Raw genomic sequence first — 15,457 nt, forward strand, 5'->3', positions numbered from 1 at the left:
CATATCAAATTATCTAAATGTCAACATTTGATGATACCATCCAGCCAACTTCTGTTTCAAAATATTTCTGACAAGAAGTTGAAAAGGCTTCCCAAGTGTTAAGTAGCATACAGGCTCCCAAGGGACATGTGGGTCTCCTTAATGTCCATCCACAGGGCAGAGGCTGTCCCTAACATGGCCTGTACGAACCTGAGACACCAAAAATCATGGGAGTGCTATCATCTTCTTAGACTTGCTGTTGATAAAGGTCACCCAGCCCAGGATCAGCCACCATCAGAGGCCCACATCAGCCTCACGGCACCCACAGCACCTCACACACTAGCCATGGGGACCAAGATGCTGAATGGTTCCTGGCAGTGCAGGTATTGGGGGACACAAGAAAATGCTGATGGAAGGGCACAAACTGCCAGAGAAAGTGTGAGTAAGCACTGAGGATCAAAGTGACGATAGGTAACAATGTGACCCTGTCTGTCTGAATTTGCTAAAGAAGATCTTAAATGTTCTAACACCACACACATACAAAACAGACAACTATGTTAGGTAACAAAGGGTGTTGTTAACCTGACTGTGGTAGCCATTGCCCAATACATTTCCATTTAAGTCAAGGCAGTATAACTTAAATATACATAATTTATTTGTCAATTATACATCAATAAATCCAAAGACAGAAGAACATAGAGAAATGGGTAGAGGGTCTGCATCATGCAATTCTATCATCAAATAAGACTTTAGGAGTCTAAGAATGGACACAGAGGCTGGATTGCTTCTACATATGCACAGAGGATCCTGTAGAGTCTCTGGTATATGGGGAATTCTCACTATATAAAGAGTAATGGATGAATAAAGAAGTATATATGGGGACCAGTATTATCTATCATATCTATCATATGTAAAACTATTGGCTGCCTACCTAAATTTCTATGGACATCTCTTCCACAAGAAAATCTTTTCAGGTGTCCATGTAGTGCTGGATAAAAATGCAATCCCATGTCTGTGGAGAATGCTCAATTCAGAAGTATATTTTCTTCATCTGACAAACTGACCTATCTTTATCACTGCAGTCGATGTCATTCCAGCCCCAACCAGAATATCGATTATTTATTATAACACATTGTTCGTAGTCATAGCTGGGCTCACCTAGGTGCCAGAACCTGGAAGAGAGGAAAGAGCATCAGGGTATTTCCCAGTGATGCTGGGAAAGAGAAAACAAGAGTAAGCAAGAAGAGGATGTGGTGGAAATTTGTGGAAATCAGATTCAGGTGTGTACAAATCAACTATTCTCCACCACCCATGTCTGACATGTCCCTGGAAACAGACCCACTGCACTCAATATTCTCTTAGCTTGTTACTCAACTGTTCTCCCAGAACACATCCCAGGGGCTACTTCATCCCTAGGTCTTGGTACCTGAGGACTGTCATTCCATGTGCTTATTTGTATGATGAAAAAGTCTCTCCTTATTCTCATGTTTTATTAAAGGATTTTTTTTTCATTTTACAATAGTGTTATTTTAGAGACTGGAAACCTACTTAAAATATCAAAATAATCCACTTATTTCTGTCATCTAGGACAAGTAACTTACTATCCTGGACTCCTACCTGTCTCCTCTGAAGACTGAGAAGGACAGTAGCATCACTACCTGTTTCTCACAACAAAAATCAGGATAGAATGTGGGAACATACTAAGACATTAGAGTTTTTAATAATTACATTAATAAAACACACAACAATATCAGAATGTGGGTTTTGATTTAAGAGAAATAATCGGTTATGGTCTTGACATTAATTTTTATTATAATGCTATAAATGAGAGCTGGAGAGATGGCTAAGGAATTAAGAGTGCTTGTGCTTTTCCAGAAAATGTGAGAGTTCTGTTCCCAGTATCCACATTTTCACAGTCATACCACCTGTAACCCCAATTCCAGGGCATCCAACACCCTCTTCTGGGCTCCATTGTCACCCACATACACACGACACACTCACAGAGAGACATAAATATACACACAAATAAAAATAAATTAAATTCTACTTTTAAGTATATAGAGAAATGAATGCATAATAAAACCCACCATGGTGTAACACCTTGGTTGGGTGCCCTGGGTACTTATCATGCTACAATCTTCAAACTCAAATTCCTCATCTCTCCTGAAGTATCAGTGACATGTGTCTCACAGGACTCCTTGATGAGGAAATGGGGATAAAGTAACTCCATCCACAGCACTCACACCAGGAGTGCGCTTTGTTTGTTTCATAACCAACAGCTGGAACACCCTAAAGTCTTCTCATGCTACAGGACCCAGGACTCCTCTAGGTAACTCTGGACTCACGTGGCACTTTTATTGTATGGTGTCTGATCAACCCATCGCCACTGTCGGTGACCTGGATCCGAAAGGCCAATATAATAAGCAGCTTTGGGATTCAGGATCTTGGTGATGAAATCCTAAGAGAAAAGAAAGATACAGCATTCAGCTTGGATGGAGTGATTCTTTTTCTGTTACAGAATTTATATAAGATCTTTTTTTTTTTTTAAAGATTTTATTTATTTATTACGTATACAGAAGAGGGCGCCAAATCTCATTACAGATGGTTGTGAGCCACCATGTGGTTGCTGGGAATTGAACTCAGGACCTCTGGAAGAGCAGTCGGTGCTCTTAACCTCTGAGCCATCTCTCCAGCCCTACATAAGATCTTTTAAAAAATATTTTAACTATACAAAAATTATAGGTCCAATACTATGCACTTGTGCAAATACATAATAATCAAATCCTACTTCATCTCTGTAGACCATTATATAGTTCTCAAATTTAGATTAATACACATTAACTATACATTTTAGAGGTACACTGTGATACTTCGACTGACTTATCTGGTCACACAGAGATGAGAAGACAAAGAAAGGATCAATAAATAAAGAGCCATCCCCACCCCCAGGAGTGCCATCTTATCTGGCTGACCAGGACACAAACTCATCACTCAGAGGCCTGATTTCCATGACCCTGGAAACAATCTCTGTCCATGATCATAATGAATTCTCATCTCAGACTCACTCCCCTCTTTTCTTCCCCAATACCACTCTTCAAAGTTGTGCATTAGAGAATTTAGCAGATTTAATCATTTTCCATTCATAACCTCACTTATTTCACTTCTGATGGTTGGCTGTGACTCTCCTGATTTGATCCCCTTTCCCTAGTCAGCTCTGCGCCCTCCTCTGTTAGGCAGTGGGTACTACAGGAAGCATTAGAGTACTGAAATCACACACTGCTCTTTCAAGCACAAACATTTCATCCTTCCTTCCACCTCAGAGGTTGCATTTCTGTTGCCATGGTTCCTTGTGGGTTGTTCAGCTTCACTGAAGCAGGGGCAAGGTGTAGAATGCCAAGGCTGAAGCAACCTTTCCAGCTTCCTGATGGAAAGCCTTCTGCCACATCAGCAACACCCATGTCAACAAAACTCCCTCTTAGAAAAAAGAGGCAGACAGCAGGCCAGGCCCAGGCCCCACTCTCTCCCAGGATGCACCTGCTCTTCCTGGCTGAGGATCACCATCAGATGAGCACCCATGCTGGAGCACTTCCCCTCACTCTCACTCCAAGATGCTGAGTCATTCGAAGTGAAGTAGCAGTGGGAACTAAATGACTTCCAATCCTTTGGGCAACAGCTCCAGACTTTGTCTTTGGGGGAAGAAGGAAATGTAAGTGCAATGTCATAAAGTCACTTTAAAAGCTGCATGAGGTGGAGACCACATGGAAGCTGGGGCTCCAGACTTCTCAAGATACAACAAGGGCCCCTCTCTGTCAGGTGCCAAGCAACCCCAGTCTATTTCTGTTGACACCAGTGTCAGGGCCCCTTTATCCTAATGGGGTGCTGTCAGGAAAGCTGAGTGTAAGAACACTCAGACGCCCAAGATGTAATGCCAAATGGTCTGGGTCTCCAAAGAATAGAACTCATCATACCAAAAACCAGAAGTTCTCATATTACATAAATATACACATATTTATACGTGAAATAATAGATCTCATTAACCAAGGCAGCAAATTTTCAGAGTTAGCAGACAGATATTTTTAATTAGTGATGGTAAAAGTGGGAGTCAATATATTACAACATGCAAGATAATTAATTATAGGTTTAATATAAAAATTTTAATGCCCATGATATATGTTTCAGGACAAAAATAGAAAGATTCTGGAAAAAGTTTTTAAAACATGTAAAACAATTCTGTGAGTTTAAGGCCAGTCTGGTCTACAGAGCAAGATGGAGGATTGGCACCAAAACTACACAGAGAAACCCTATCCAAATATATATATATATATATATATATATATATATATATATATTCAAACCATGAACAGAGTAAGATGTAAAGAGCTGAATGGAAATTTTATATCTGAAACACATATTTTAAGTATTCCATGGTGTTTATTGCATCCTGAAGGCAACAGAGATATCAGTGGGCCCTCAAGGAAGAAAAAGTGAAATTAAACAGAAAAATAAAGTCTCATGTAAAAACCTTAAATGCCTACAGTTGAATGCAATCCCCATAGATAAATAGGCAAAACAACCTCAAAATTTATAAAGAAAGCAAAAAAAAAAAAAAACTGGATAGTCAGAGCAACCATCAAGGAAAAAGAATAAAGTTGGCAGTATCTCTCATACCTCACTTCAGGCTACACTATAGAGCATGGGACCACAACAAAACAGACACATTGATCAATGAACACAAAAAAGAACCACAAACAAAAGCCCACACAGCTACAGCCACTGGACTTTAATCTAAATGGATTAAACACATTACTGTGAGGCTTGGAACCCTGGAATTGTTACAAAAAAAATAAATACAGCAGATCAAGATGTAGGCATAGACAAAGACTCCCTGAGTAAGACTGCAGGTGTCTTGAGAGCAAAGGATCCAGTGAGTGAAGAGAGAGATCTGCTGAGAAAGGCAGGAACCCCAGACAAGTTCAAATGGTCTAGGGAAACACGTGTTTGCCCAAAGGTCTGTTGACAAAGACAGTAAACAAACTACCTATTTAGAGCCAGAAGGTGTATTCCAAAGACATCTCAGTTACAGATGTCAAGGACAGTCGAGAATCTTTGCTTACTCGGGGCCAAAGTGATGGATAGTGTTAAACACTCCCCTCTCTTTCCTAAATCTAAGTAATACACGTTCATCAGTCCACCTTCCAGTTTAGTTTACTAGAAAAACAAGTTCTCTATTCAAATCTTGAGTAAATTACACTTTGTAGGCACTGTAACTGAGAATGGAACATGATCATCTCACACACACACACACACACACACACACACACACACACAAACACGCATGCACGCACTCACGCACTTACGCGCACGCACACAAGATCATTACACATACTCATGCACACACACTTATGAAAACACTTGAAGGACTACAGAAATGGCTCAGTGGTTAAGAGTGTGTACTGCTCTCACAGAGGACCGGAGATCAGTTCCCAGCACCCACAACCTGTGACTCACAACCACATCTAACTCCAGCTCCAAGGATCTTCTTCTGCCTCTGAACGCACTGCAATCACGTACACCAACCCACACACAGGCACATGCATATATACATGTATTAATTAAAAATGAAATCTTTAACATACACCATTGAACATGACTCTCTGGAGATGCTCACATTCTTGGCATCAGATTTGCTGGAGCTCCCCTCTATTTCTAATAAAATGCTGCTCAGCCAGGTATTGCTTCTCCCTCTTTGAAACTCTACTTTGTTGACACTAGGAGGCCACACAATTCCAATTATGCCCTTTGGAGACCTCTAAAAAAGACTCCACAGGCAGGTGGTACTGAGTGTGTGGTATGAAGTCATGTTCCCATAGTGCCCATTGCTGATGGAAATACCCCAGAATCTTGTTGGAAATGCTGATTTTAGGCACATTAAGTTTTACCTTTCGAGAGTGAATGCTGTTTTGTACACTCCAACTCAGTGTAATTCAGTTCTTTTATGATTGCATTTTTATCAAGAAGCTGAGAATATTTTTTAAACAAAGCTGCAAAACAGAATAAAAACAATTCATTTTTCTGGTAGTGCTGACATTTGACTCTTTACTTTCACTTTCTTACATTCTTTGTAGAAACAAAACGAGCAGTTCCAGGTTACCTGAGCACGGAAATTATAAAAGCCGGACACTGATCAAAAGGACTTTGTTTTTGTCCTCTTTTTCCTGTATCTCCCTCCACCCCAGCTAGCTCTGACTTCTAAGTGTCCCCACACTTTCACGGAGTTCCTAACTTAAAACTAACTCACCTTTCCTCCAGAAATTGAATTTTCTTTCTTCTCTTCCTCATCTCCCACTTGTTCCTGGAGTCACTAGATTCTGGCTTTCACTTCTGCTCATTTACCAAACACTCCTGAACTAGATGTCAATGGCTCCTCATGTCCACTGATCAGTCATCTTCCTGTGGGACTTCTCACATGACCCTGCCCACTTCTCTTCCTCCTTAACTGGTGGGAGACAGTGGCTCCCTCTGGTTTTGCCTGGTCCTGTTTGCTGCTGTTTCCTGTCGATGTAACCAACCGTCTTATTAAATAAGAAACACAGAAACAATGTAAAAGAGAAAGCCAAGAGGTCAGAGCTCAGAGCTAAAATCTCACCCTTCCTCCTGCTGTCCCAGCTTCTCGAAAAGAGACCTACCTCCTGTCCGTTCGTTTTTTTAAAGTATGTTGTTCTGCCTTCTCATTGGTTGTAAACCCAAACACATGACTGCCTCATCACTGTCTGAATGTACAGCCCCCTAGGTCTTAAAGGTATATGTCTCCAATGCTGACTGTATCCCTGAACACACAGAGATCTTATGGGATTAAAGGCGTGTGCCACCACCGCCACACTCTTGCTATGGCTCTAATAGCTCTGACCCTGAACACACAGAGATCTTATGGGATTAAAGGCGTGTGCCACCACCACCACACTCTTGCTATGGCTCTAATAGCTCTGACCCCCAGACAACTTTATTTATTAACATACAATCAAAATAATATTTCAGTACAATTAGATTACCACCACATTTCCCCTTTTCTATTTTAATAAAAAGAAAAAAAGCAAAAGGATATAACTAACAAAAGAAAAACTATATACAAAAGTACAATAACTATATACAATATATACAAGTAATAAATACCTAAACAGGTATTTGACAAATCAGAGAAAATAATTCCATTTTCTATCCTATTTTGGTAAATCCAAGATGTATCTAATGCACTTTCTATCCTAATTAATTTTCAACTATAACTAACTAATCTTCAACCATAACTAACTAATCTTCAACTCCCTCAGAGACCCAAGAAGGGAATAATATTAGCTAACAAAAATAAAAACAGGAAGTGCATGCAAGCAACTTCCAAAAAATTTTGTGAGTTGACAGAAACAGCCAGCTGCCTGGGCAGTCATCTGAGGTTTCTCCGCAGTGTTGGGGCATCATCTTCAGCCTATAGGCTCAGTGTATCTGACAGACTCATTTGGAAGTAGGATGTACACAAGGTCAACAGTTCAACCTCACATTGGGTGAGAGCAGTCCACGTACCAGAAACACCTGAATTCCACTAGTGTCCTGTTATGATTCAGGATTTTAAATTCTGGAAATTGTTGACAGTTTTTTTAATTCAGCTGTCCATTCTTCTTGGCTGTGTATATATGGCTTCATCTCAGCATCCCCTTCTTCTCCACATCCCTCTATTAAATGCCAGTCTACTTTCGAGAGGCATGAGCTTTCAGCTGCTGTTCCATTGTACAACAGAATCCATCGGCCCTCTGCCTGTTAAGCTGCTTTGAAGAAAAGGGCACCGTACCTTTTCCGGATGCGAAGGCCATTTCAGGGATGGGGCCGTATTGTCCTGGCCTCAGAAGATGCCTTTTGATAAAGCCATAACCACACTTGTTTTGGCAAGAATCAGTAGTCCCTTGTTTCGTGTTCTGTCTGTCCATTTTGTTCTGTTGATTCGAGGATACTTTGTTGTCCAGTGGCTAACTTTTGCCACAAGGAAAGTTGACTCCATATGCAGTTTCTTCAATGCCCATATTTTCTCTGAAGTAGATTAGTACTGCCAGGAGCTGACATGTCTCAAAAAAGAAAAATTTTCTAAGTTATTAAAACATTTTAAATGCCATATTCTGTAGATCTCTGAAGGGTTTGAAGATGACCTGTCTAAAACATCTCTGCTTAATTTTTAAAACATATCTAATCTGACTACAAGTTCTATGATAATGTCTAACTACTAACTTTCATTTCTTTATATCCTAATAGTTGGTAATAATAACATTCAAGGATCAGAAATTTGCATTACATTGTTAAATGGATGGAATAAATACAATTAGAAATATACATATAGCATTTTCTAACAATATCAGTTTCAAATTTGTATACAATATAAAACAATTCAATCCAATGTAAAGTATTTAAAACTAGTAATTGTCTTTTTCTTTTCTTTCCTTTTTTTTTCTTTTTTTTTTTAAACAAGAACCTTAAATCTAATCTCCTTTGCTTAGCCTTTTTCTTAACCCTTTACAATAACTTGTAACCAACCCCCCTAAATACTGAAAATTATCCCAGACCCAAAACCCATTAAAAAGACCAAAAAACCACCCGCCCCACACCACCTCTTTGGGAATGTGGGCGTCGTATTCTTAAAATTGCTTCCTACTGGGTATGGGCGAAGTTTTCTTTATCCTGAAAGAAAGATTTTAGGTTAATTGTCAAATTCTAGGAGAGGTAACTATATCCTTCATTATCCAGTCTGTGTATAATGCCAAAGTTCAGGGTTTATCTCAAGTCCTTATTCAAGTAGTCTTTGAGACTGGATCATCTCAGCTAGTCATCTCAAATTTGCTCTGAGCACCTTGTAGTTCAAAGCTGATCTATGGATGATGTTTGTCAGCTTAATGATATTATTATTGTCCACGTGGAATTGTTGTTGTTGTGGGGCCCCATCTTCTTTCTGGAGACTTCAGTTGATGTTAGGCCTGGCCGTGATTTCCTACAGAAAACTGATAAGAGACTCGAACACAAAAACATATATATGTAGCTAGCCTTTTTTCTAGAATTAGTTAGTACTCTATGTGACCATTCATATCTTAACAAAGTTTAAAATGTATATATATATATATATATTAATCTTATAAATTTTGATATAAAATTTATACTTTGAGAAAAGTTTAAAGAATCAGAATAGAATCAAAGAATTGAGAGTAGTAATAGAATAGTCCCTTAATTAATTTTGCTTTTGTCCTGTACCATAGCAGAAGATGGCTCTTATTCTGGCATGATACAGGGAGTTTGCATTTACCTTTTAACAACATGCTTGATTTTAAAGAAGGAGAGAGCCATTCTCCAACTCCAAAGTCAGCTTTAAATTTTAATTGAACTGGGACTATTAGAAAACCAATAGTGTTAAATCTTTAGAGAAAAGCAGAAACAAACATTTAGGAAGACATAAAATTTTTTAGATAATATATACCCATACACCGTTTCATTCTGTTTCTTGGGATAGATGATTTGTCCCTTTTCTTCAGTTGTCTCATTTGTCCAGTGTTCTTCAGATTCCTTAACCTTCATTTTCCTAAAAGACAAAAACAAAAACCTTTCCCCAAGACTAATTTTGGGGATGTTCCTTTTTGGCAAGTTATTATCTGATTAAATGAAAAGGCATGTTTTATTGATACAAGTTAGTTTAAATTGAATGTTCATGCTGGTTGATGAACTATCACCTCCTCTAATTAAGAGGTCTCTCTTGTTCAAATCGAACCTTTATCAATTTTGATGGTACCCACAGCTTATCTTCTCCTGTAGAAACAAAAGCAAAACCACGTCCCCAATGTAATACATACCCTGGTTTCCATTCTGAGGTCAGCACATCCTTAAAGTATATAGGCTGATTTAATTCTGTAGTTTTTTCTATTATCCAATGTCTCTCTGCAGCTGTTGTTCCTTTCTCATTGGCATTCAGAAAATTCAAAGTTAGAAGAGCATTATGCAGTCTATTTCTGGGGGTTTTTGTTACCCATTTCTGTTTATTTAGCATATCCTTTAGAGTTCTGTTTGATCTTTCTATAACTGCTTGACCTGTAGGATTATGTGGTATGCCTGTAATATGCTTTATATTGTAATAAGCAAAAAACTGTTTCATTTTAACAGAGACATATGATGGAGCATTGTCAGTTTTGATTTGTGCAGGTATACCCATGATGGCCATAACTTCTAGCAAATGAGTGATTACAGAATCAGCTTTTTCAGAACTCAAAGCAGTTGCCCATTGAAATCCTGAAAAAGTATCGATAGTGTGGTGTACATATTTCAATTTTCCAAATTCTGCAAAGTGAAACACGTCCATCTGCCAGATTTCATTTCTCTGAGTACCCTTTGGGTTACATCCTGCTGGTAATGGCGTTTGATTGTAGACGGAACAAGTAGGACATTTCTTTACTATTTCTTTGGCTTGTTGCCAGGTTATGGAAAAATCCTTTTTTAAACCTTTACTATTGACGTGATGTTTTTTATGAAATTCTGAGGCTTCCAGCACATTTCCTATCAATAATTTATCAATCTCATCATTGCCTTGTGCTAGAGGGCCTGGCAGACCAGTATGGGATCGAATGTGAGTTATATATAAAGGATGATCCCTTTTCCTGATTGTATCTTGTAATTGAATAAATAGTGAAGTTAATTCTGAAGCATCAGGGATAAATTCTGCAGTCTCAATATGTAACACCACTCTTTCAGCATACTGAGAGTCAGTTACTATGTTGAGAGGTTCTGAAAAATCCATTAATACCAACAGAATAGCATACAATTCTGATTTTTGAACTGAATTATACGGACTTTGAACCACTTTACTTAAATTTTCTGATTTGTAACCAGCCTTTCCTTCTTTGTTGGCATCTGTATAAAATGTACGAACTCCAGATATGGGTTTTTGCCGTACAATTTGAGGCAAGATCCATTCAGCTCTCTTTATAAGATCAATTCTATTGCTTTTGGGATATTTGCTGTTAATTTCTCCCAAAAAATTACTGTAAGCTCTTTGCCAAGGTTCACTTTCTGTCCATAATTTTTCAATGTCCTCCTTAGTTAATGGTACGACAATTTCTGCTGGGTCTATGCCTGCTAATTGACGAAGTCTCAATTTTCCTTTGTAAATCAAGTCAGAGATTTTTTCCACATAAGTTTTTAATTTTTTATTTGGTTTATTTGGTAAAAATATCCATTCCAATATAATATCTTCCCTCTGCATTAATATTCCAGTAGGAGAACACCTAGAAGGTAAGATAACCAAAATGCAATCCAGCTTTGGATCAATACGATCCACGTGTCCTTCATGCACTTTCTTTTCTACCAAGGCCAATTCTTTCTCAGCTTCAGGTGATAATTCTCTTGGACTATTTAAGTCCTTGTCACCTTCTAAGGTTCTGAACAAATTAGTCAGTTCATCATTTTTTACCCCAACAATAGTTCGTAGATGAGAAATGTCTCCAAATAATCTTTGAAAGTCATTAAGAGTCTGTAGTCTATCTCTCCGAATTTGTACCTTTTGGGGTCTAATTTTTTGTAGCTCTATTTTATATCCTAAATAATTAATAGAATCTCCTCTTTGTATCTTTTCAGGAGCAATTTGTAATCCCCAGCAAGGCAAAATTTTCTTTACTTCTTCAAACATTATTTCTAAAGTATCTGCATTTGAGTCAGCTAGTAAAATATCGTCCATATAATGATAAATTATAGATTTAGAAAATTTTTTACGTATCACTTCCAATGGCTGTTGCACAAAATATTGGCACAGAGTTGGGCTATTCAACATTCCCTGTGGGAGGACCCTCCATTGAAATCTTTTAACCGGTTGAGAATTATTATAAGTAGGCACTGTAAAAGCAAATCTTTCTTTGTCTTTTTCTTGTAAGGGTATTGAAAAGAAACAGTCTTTTAAATCAATAACTATGAGAGGCCATCCTTTTGGTAACAGAGTAGGCAAAGGCATCCCAGATCGTAGAGAGCCCATTGGCTGAATTACTTTGTTAATTGCTCTAAGGTCTGTTACCATTCTCCATTTACCAGATTTCTTTTTAATAACAAATACAGGAGAATTCCAAGGGCTGGTTGATTCTTCAATATGCTGAGCATTTAACTGTTCTTCTACCAGCTCTTCTAAAGCCTGGAGTTTCTCTGTTGTTAAAGGCCATTGCTGGACCCATACAGGCTTGTCTGTTAACCATTTTAAAGGTAGAGCTGTTGGTGTCTTTGGAAGATCATCAGTTATTGTGCCCTGTTCTTGTATAATATGGATGGCTGGTGACCACTCATTAGAACAATATCTTCTAATATTTCTCTCAGTAATATGTGCTAGTTTATGATTTGTTTCTGAGATTGGAGGGATGTTAATCTGAGTATTCCATTGTTGCAACAAGTCTCGACCCCACAGGTTCATAGTTATGTTAGCCACATATGGTTTTAATTTTCCTCTCTGTCCTTCTGGACCTATACATTCGAGCCATCTTGCACTCTGTTTCACCTGAGATAATGTCCCAATTCCTAACAGTTGAACGTTTACCTCCTGAAGAGGCCAAGTTGGATGCCAAAATTCTGGTGCAATTATGGTAACGTCCGCACCTGTGTCTACCAGACCAGACAACAAAACACCATTTATTTTTATTGTTAATTTTGGTCTTTGTTCATTAATAGAAGTTTGCCAAAAAATTTTCTTTATGTTTTCTCCTGAATTCTCTATTCTCTCTGTTTTATCATCCTGACCAGCATGATTTATTCCAATAGGCATTTGGTTATTTAATCGCTCTCCAGAGCAGGCATTTCCTCTATGGCTGCAGGAAAGGTTTGAACTGGATTTGCACTGGGGGCCTGTGCGAGGCCCCTCTGGGAGTTTCCCGAAGACTGAGGCAAAGGATTACCCTGTCTGTCCTTTGTTGATCTACATTCGTTGGTCCAGTGTTTTCCCTTACCACACCTTCTGCATACTCCAGAAGGAAGGGGCCTTCTGTTGCCATTGTTCCTTGAAGAAACATTGTTTCTGGGAATGACCTGTCTACAGTCCCTTTTCAAATGTCCTTGCTTTCCACATCCAAAACATCTAACACTCCTCAAACCTTTTGAAATTACTTCTCCTACCCATGTATCATCATGCTCATCAGCTTCAACATTAATTGTTTCTCTAATCCAATCTTCCATAGGTGCAGATCTTGCCCTTAATGGCCTGATTATTGTTTTGCATGCTGCATTCGCATTCTCAAAGGCCAAAGATTCAATTATTGCCTTACTAGCTTCTGAATCCGAGACCATTCTCTTTACTGCTGAAGCCAGTCTTTGTAAAAAATCTGTAAAAGACTCTTTTGGGCCTTGCTTCACCTTTGTAAATGACTCAGATTTTTTTCCTGGTTCCTCAACTTTGTCCCATGCATTCAAGGCTGCCGTTCGACATAAAATTAGGGTTTGGACATCATATAAACATTGTGTTTGTGCTGAAGCATATTGGCCTTCGCCCATAAGCTGATCCTGGCAAACTTGTATTCCTTTATCCCTCCATTGTTTTTCTATGTTTTTAGCCTCCTCCTTAAACCAAGTCAGAAATTGAAGTCTCTGGCTGGGTTCCAGAACACCTTGTGCAAGGTCCCGCCAATCCTGTGGTACTATCCTATTATATGTTGACCAAGAGTTTAACATTTGTTTTACATATGGGGAATGCATGCCATAAGATACTATTGCCTCCTTAAACCTTTTTAAATCCAACATTTCAATTGGAGCCCAATTATTTTGTGTAGCCATTTGATCAGGCATCTGCTGTACGGTTACAGGATAAATTAAGGGTGACTGTGTGAAAACAGGCTTTCTTTCTGCAACCTTATGATCCCGACTTGAAACAACTTCACTGTTAATTTCTTCTGTCTGAATTTTTACAGGTTTAACAAGTTCTTCTAAAGCTGTTATCCTGGCACTTAAATTGACTATCTTTTTAAATATTAAAATATAGATTATTATAGTGATAAGGTGCATAATTCCACCAATACTAATATTATATAGTTGTTCCATTGCCAGACTGCCTAAAATTTCGAACAAAAACCAATTTTCTTCCAATGTACACATAAAACCCATTTTTTTTTTAAACGTGGAAAAAAATTCTCTTTTAGATAGTTTCCTTTAAAATATCTGATATATTATGACTTACCAAATCTGCGTAGAACAGTAGAAATCCGAGGGGATTTTCAAAACAGCCACCTAGTGTCCCAGGTGTAAATCCAAAGAGAAAGAGAGAGAGAGAGAGAGAGAGAGAGAGAGAGAGAGAGAGAGAGCAAGAAAGCGTAGCTGGCTAAAGTTTAAATGCAGCCACGTGTTCCCTCTTGTGCCGAATCAAGGCTTGGGTCTGGCTTCCTTAAGCTCCGACCACGTGCGTTGGCTTTACAGGCAAGGCCCTGTTCGGCAGGGCAACTCTGAGTTGTTTGTAGCACCGGCTTTAAGCAAGCAGGATTTAAGCAAGCAGCTCACCGATAGTCCAGCCTGAGGTCAAGCAGAACTAGACCCAGGCTCGGACTAAGAAGCCGATCGCCGCTGGCCGCCGCGTTCCACCGCCGCCGCCGCGGGCCGCCTGCCGCCCTTGCGGGAAAGCGGACCTGCCGCCAAGCCAAGCAGTTTTTAATGGATTCTTGTCACGTTGGGCGCCAGATGTCGATGTAACCAACCGTCTTATTAAATAAGAAACACAGAAACAATGTAAAAGAGAAAGCCAAGAGGTCAGAGCTCAGAGCTAAAATCTCACCCTTCCTCCTGCTGTCCCAGCTTCTCGAAAAGAGACCTACCTCCTGTCCGTTCGTTTTTTTAAAGTATGTTGTTCTGCCTTCTCATTGGTTGTAAACCCAAACACATGACTGCCTCATCACTGTCTGAATGTACAGCCCCCTAGGTCTTAAAGGTATATGTCTCCAATGCTGACTGTATCCCTGAACACACAGAGATCTTATGGGATTAAAGGCGTGTGCCACCACCGCCACACTCTTGCTCTAATAGCTCTGACCCCCAGACAACTTTATTTATTAACATACAATCAAAATAATATTTCAGTACAATTAGATTACCACCACAGTTTCCTGTGCTCTTTCCTACCTGTTTCCTTCTACACGCACCTCTCTTAAAACGGAACATTGCATTCAGTTCCTTCTGTATTTCTCTTTCTCCTCCAAATTCCTCTTCCTTAGTGATATTCAATGTCCTGGGTTGTTGGTGTTGGGGTGGGGGTAGAAGTGGTTGTTTTGTTTTTTAGTCTGTTTTTGTTATCTGCTGCCTATAAGCAAAGGTCTTCTAAAATGTACACCTCTTTACTAAAATATGTTAATATGTATCACTAAACTGTGTATCTGAGATTTAAGTGAACAAACAAAACTTAAATCATCATATTCCAACTCAAACCTGCTGCTCATCTTCTTCCTCTTCAAATAAC

The 15,457-nt window shown here is 39.0% G+C and overlaps 1 protein-coding gene and 1 long non-coding RNA gene across 4 annotated transcripts in view; both read right to left on the minus strand.

The window, feature by feature from the left end:
* Window positions 1–96: 96 nt before the first annotated feature.
* Window positions 97–15,457, minus strand: part of LOC114683495 (C-type lectin domain family 4 member A-like) — a 65,170-nt gene continuing 49,809 nt past the window's right edge. Inside the window, exons 4-6 of one of the 3 annotated variants that reach the window (XM_037204159.1) lie at window positions 3,514–3,665; window positions 2,325–2,437; window positions 97–1,151 (exon numbers count right to left, since the gene is read on the minus strand). In XM_037204159.1, coding sequence (XP_037060054.1) covers window positions 1,010–1,151; window positions 2,325–2,437; window positions 3,514–3,665 — 407 coding nt within the window. In that variant the 3' untranslated portion in view covers window positions 97–1,009. Of the gene's footprint in view, window positions 1,152–2,000; window positions 2,438–3,513; window positions 3,666–15,457 lie in introns of those variants that run through there. The other 2 variants (XM_037204160.1, XM_037204162.1) reach the window with 2 other exon arrangements.
* Window positions 5,930–6,677, minus strand: LOC119087669. The gene is made up of 3 exons (XR_005091180.1): window positions 6,626–6,677; window positions 6,278–6,531; window positions 5,930–6,020 (listed from the first exon to the last, which is right to left on the minus strand). It is a non-coding gene; the product is annotated as an uncharacterized LOC119087669 (long non-coding RNA).

Source organism: Peromyscus leucopus, chromosome 3 (assembly GCF_004664715.2).
Source record: "Peromyscus leucopus breed LL Stock chromosome 3, UCI_PerLeu_2.1, whole genome shotgun sequence".
Classification (NCBI taxonomy): Eukaryota; Metazoa; Chordata; class Mammalia; order Rodentia; family Cricetidae; genus Peromyscus; species Peromyscus leucopus.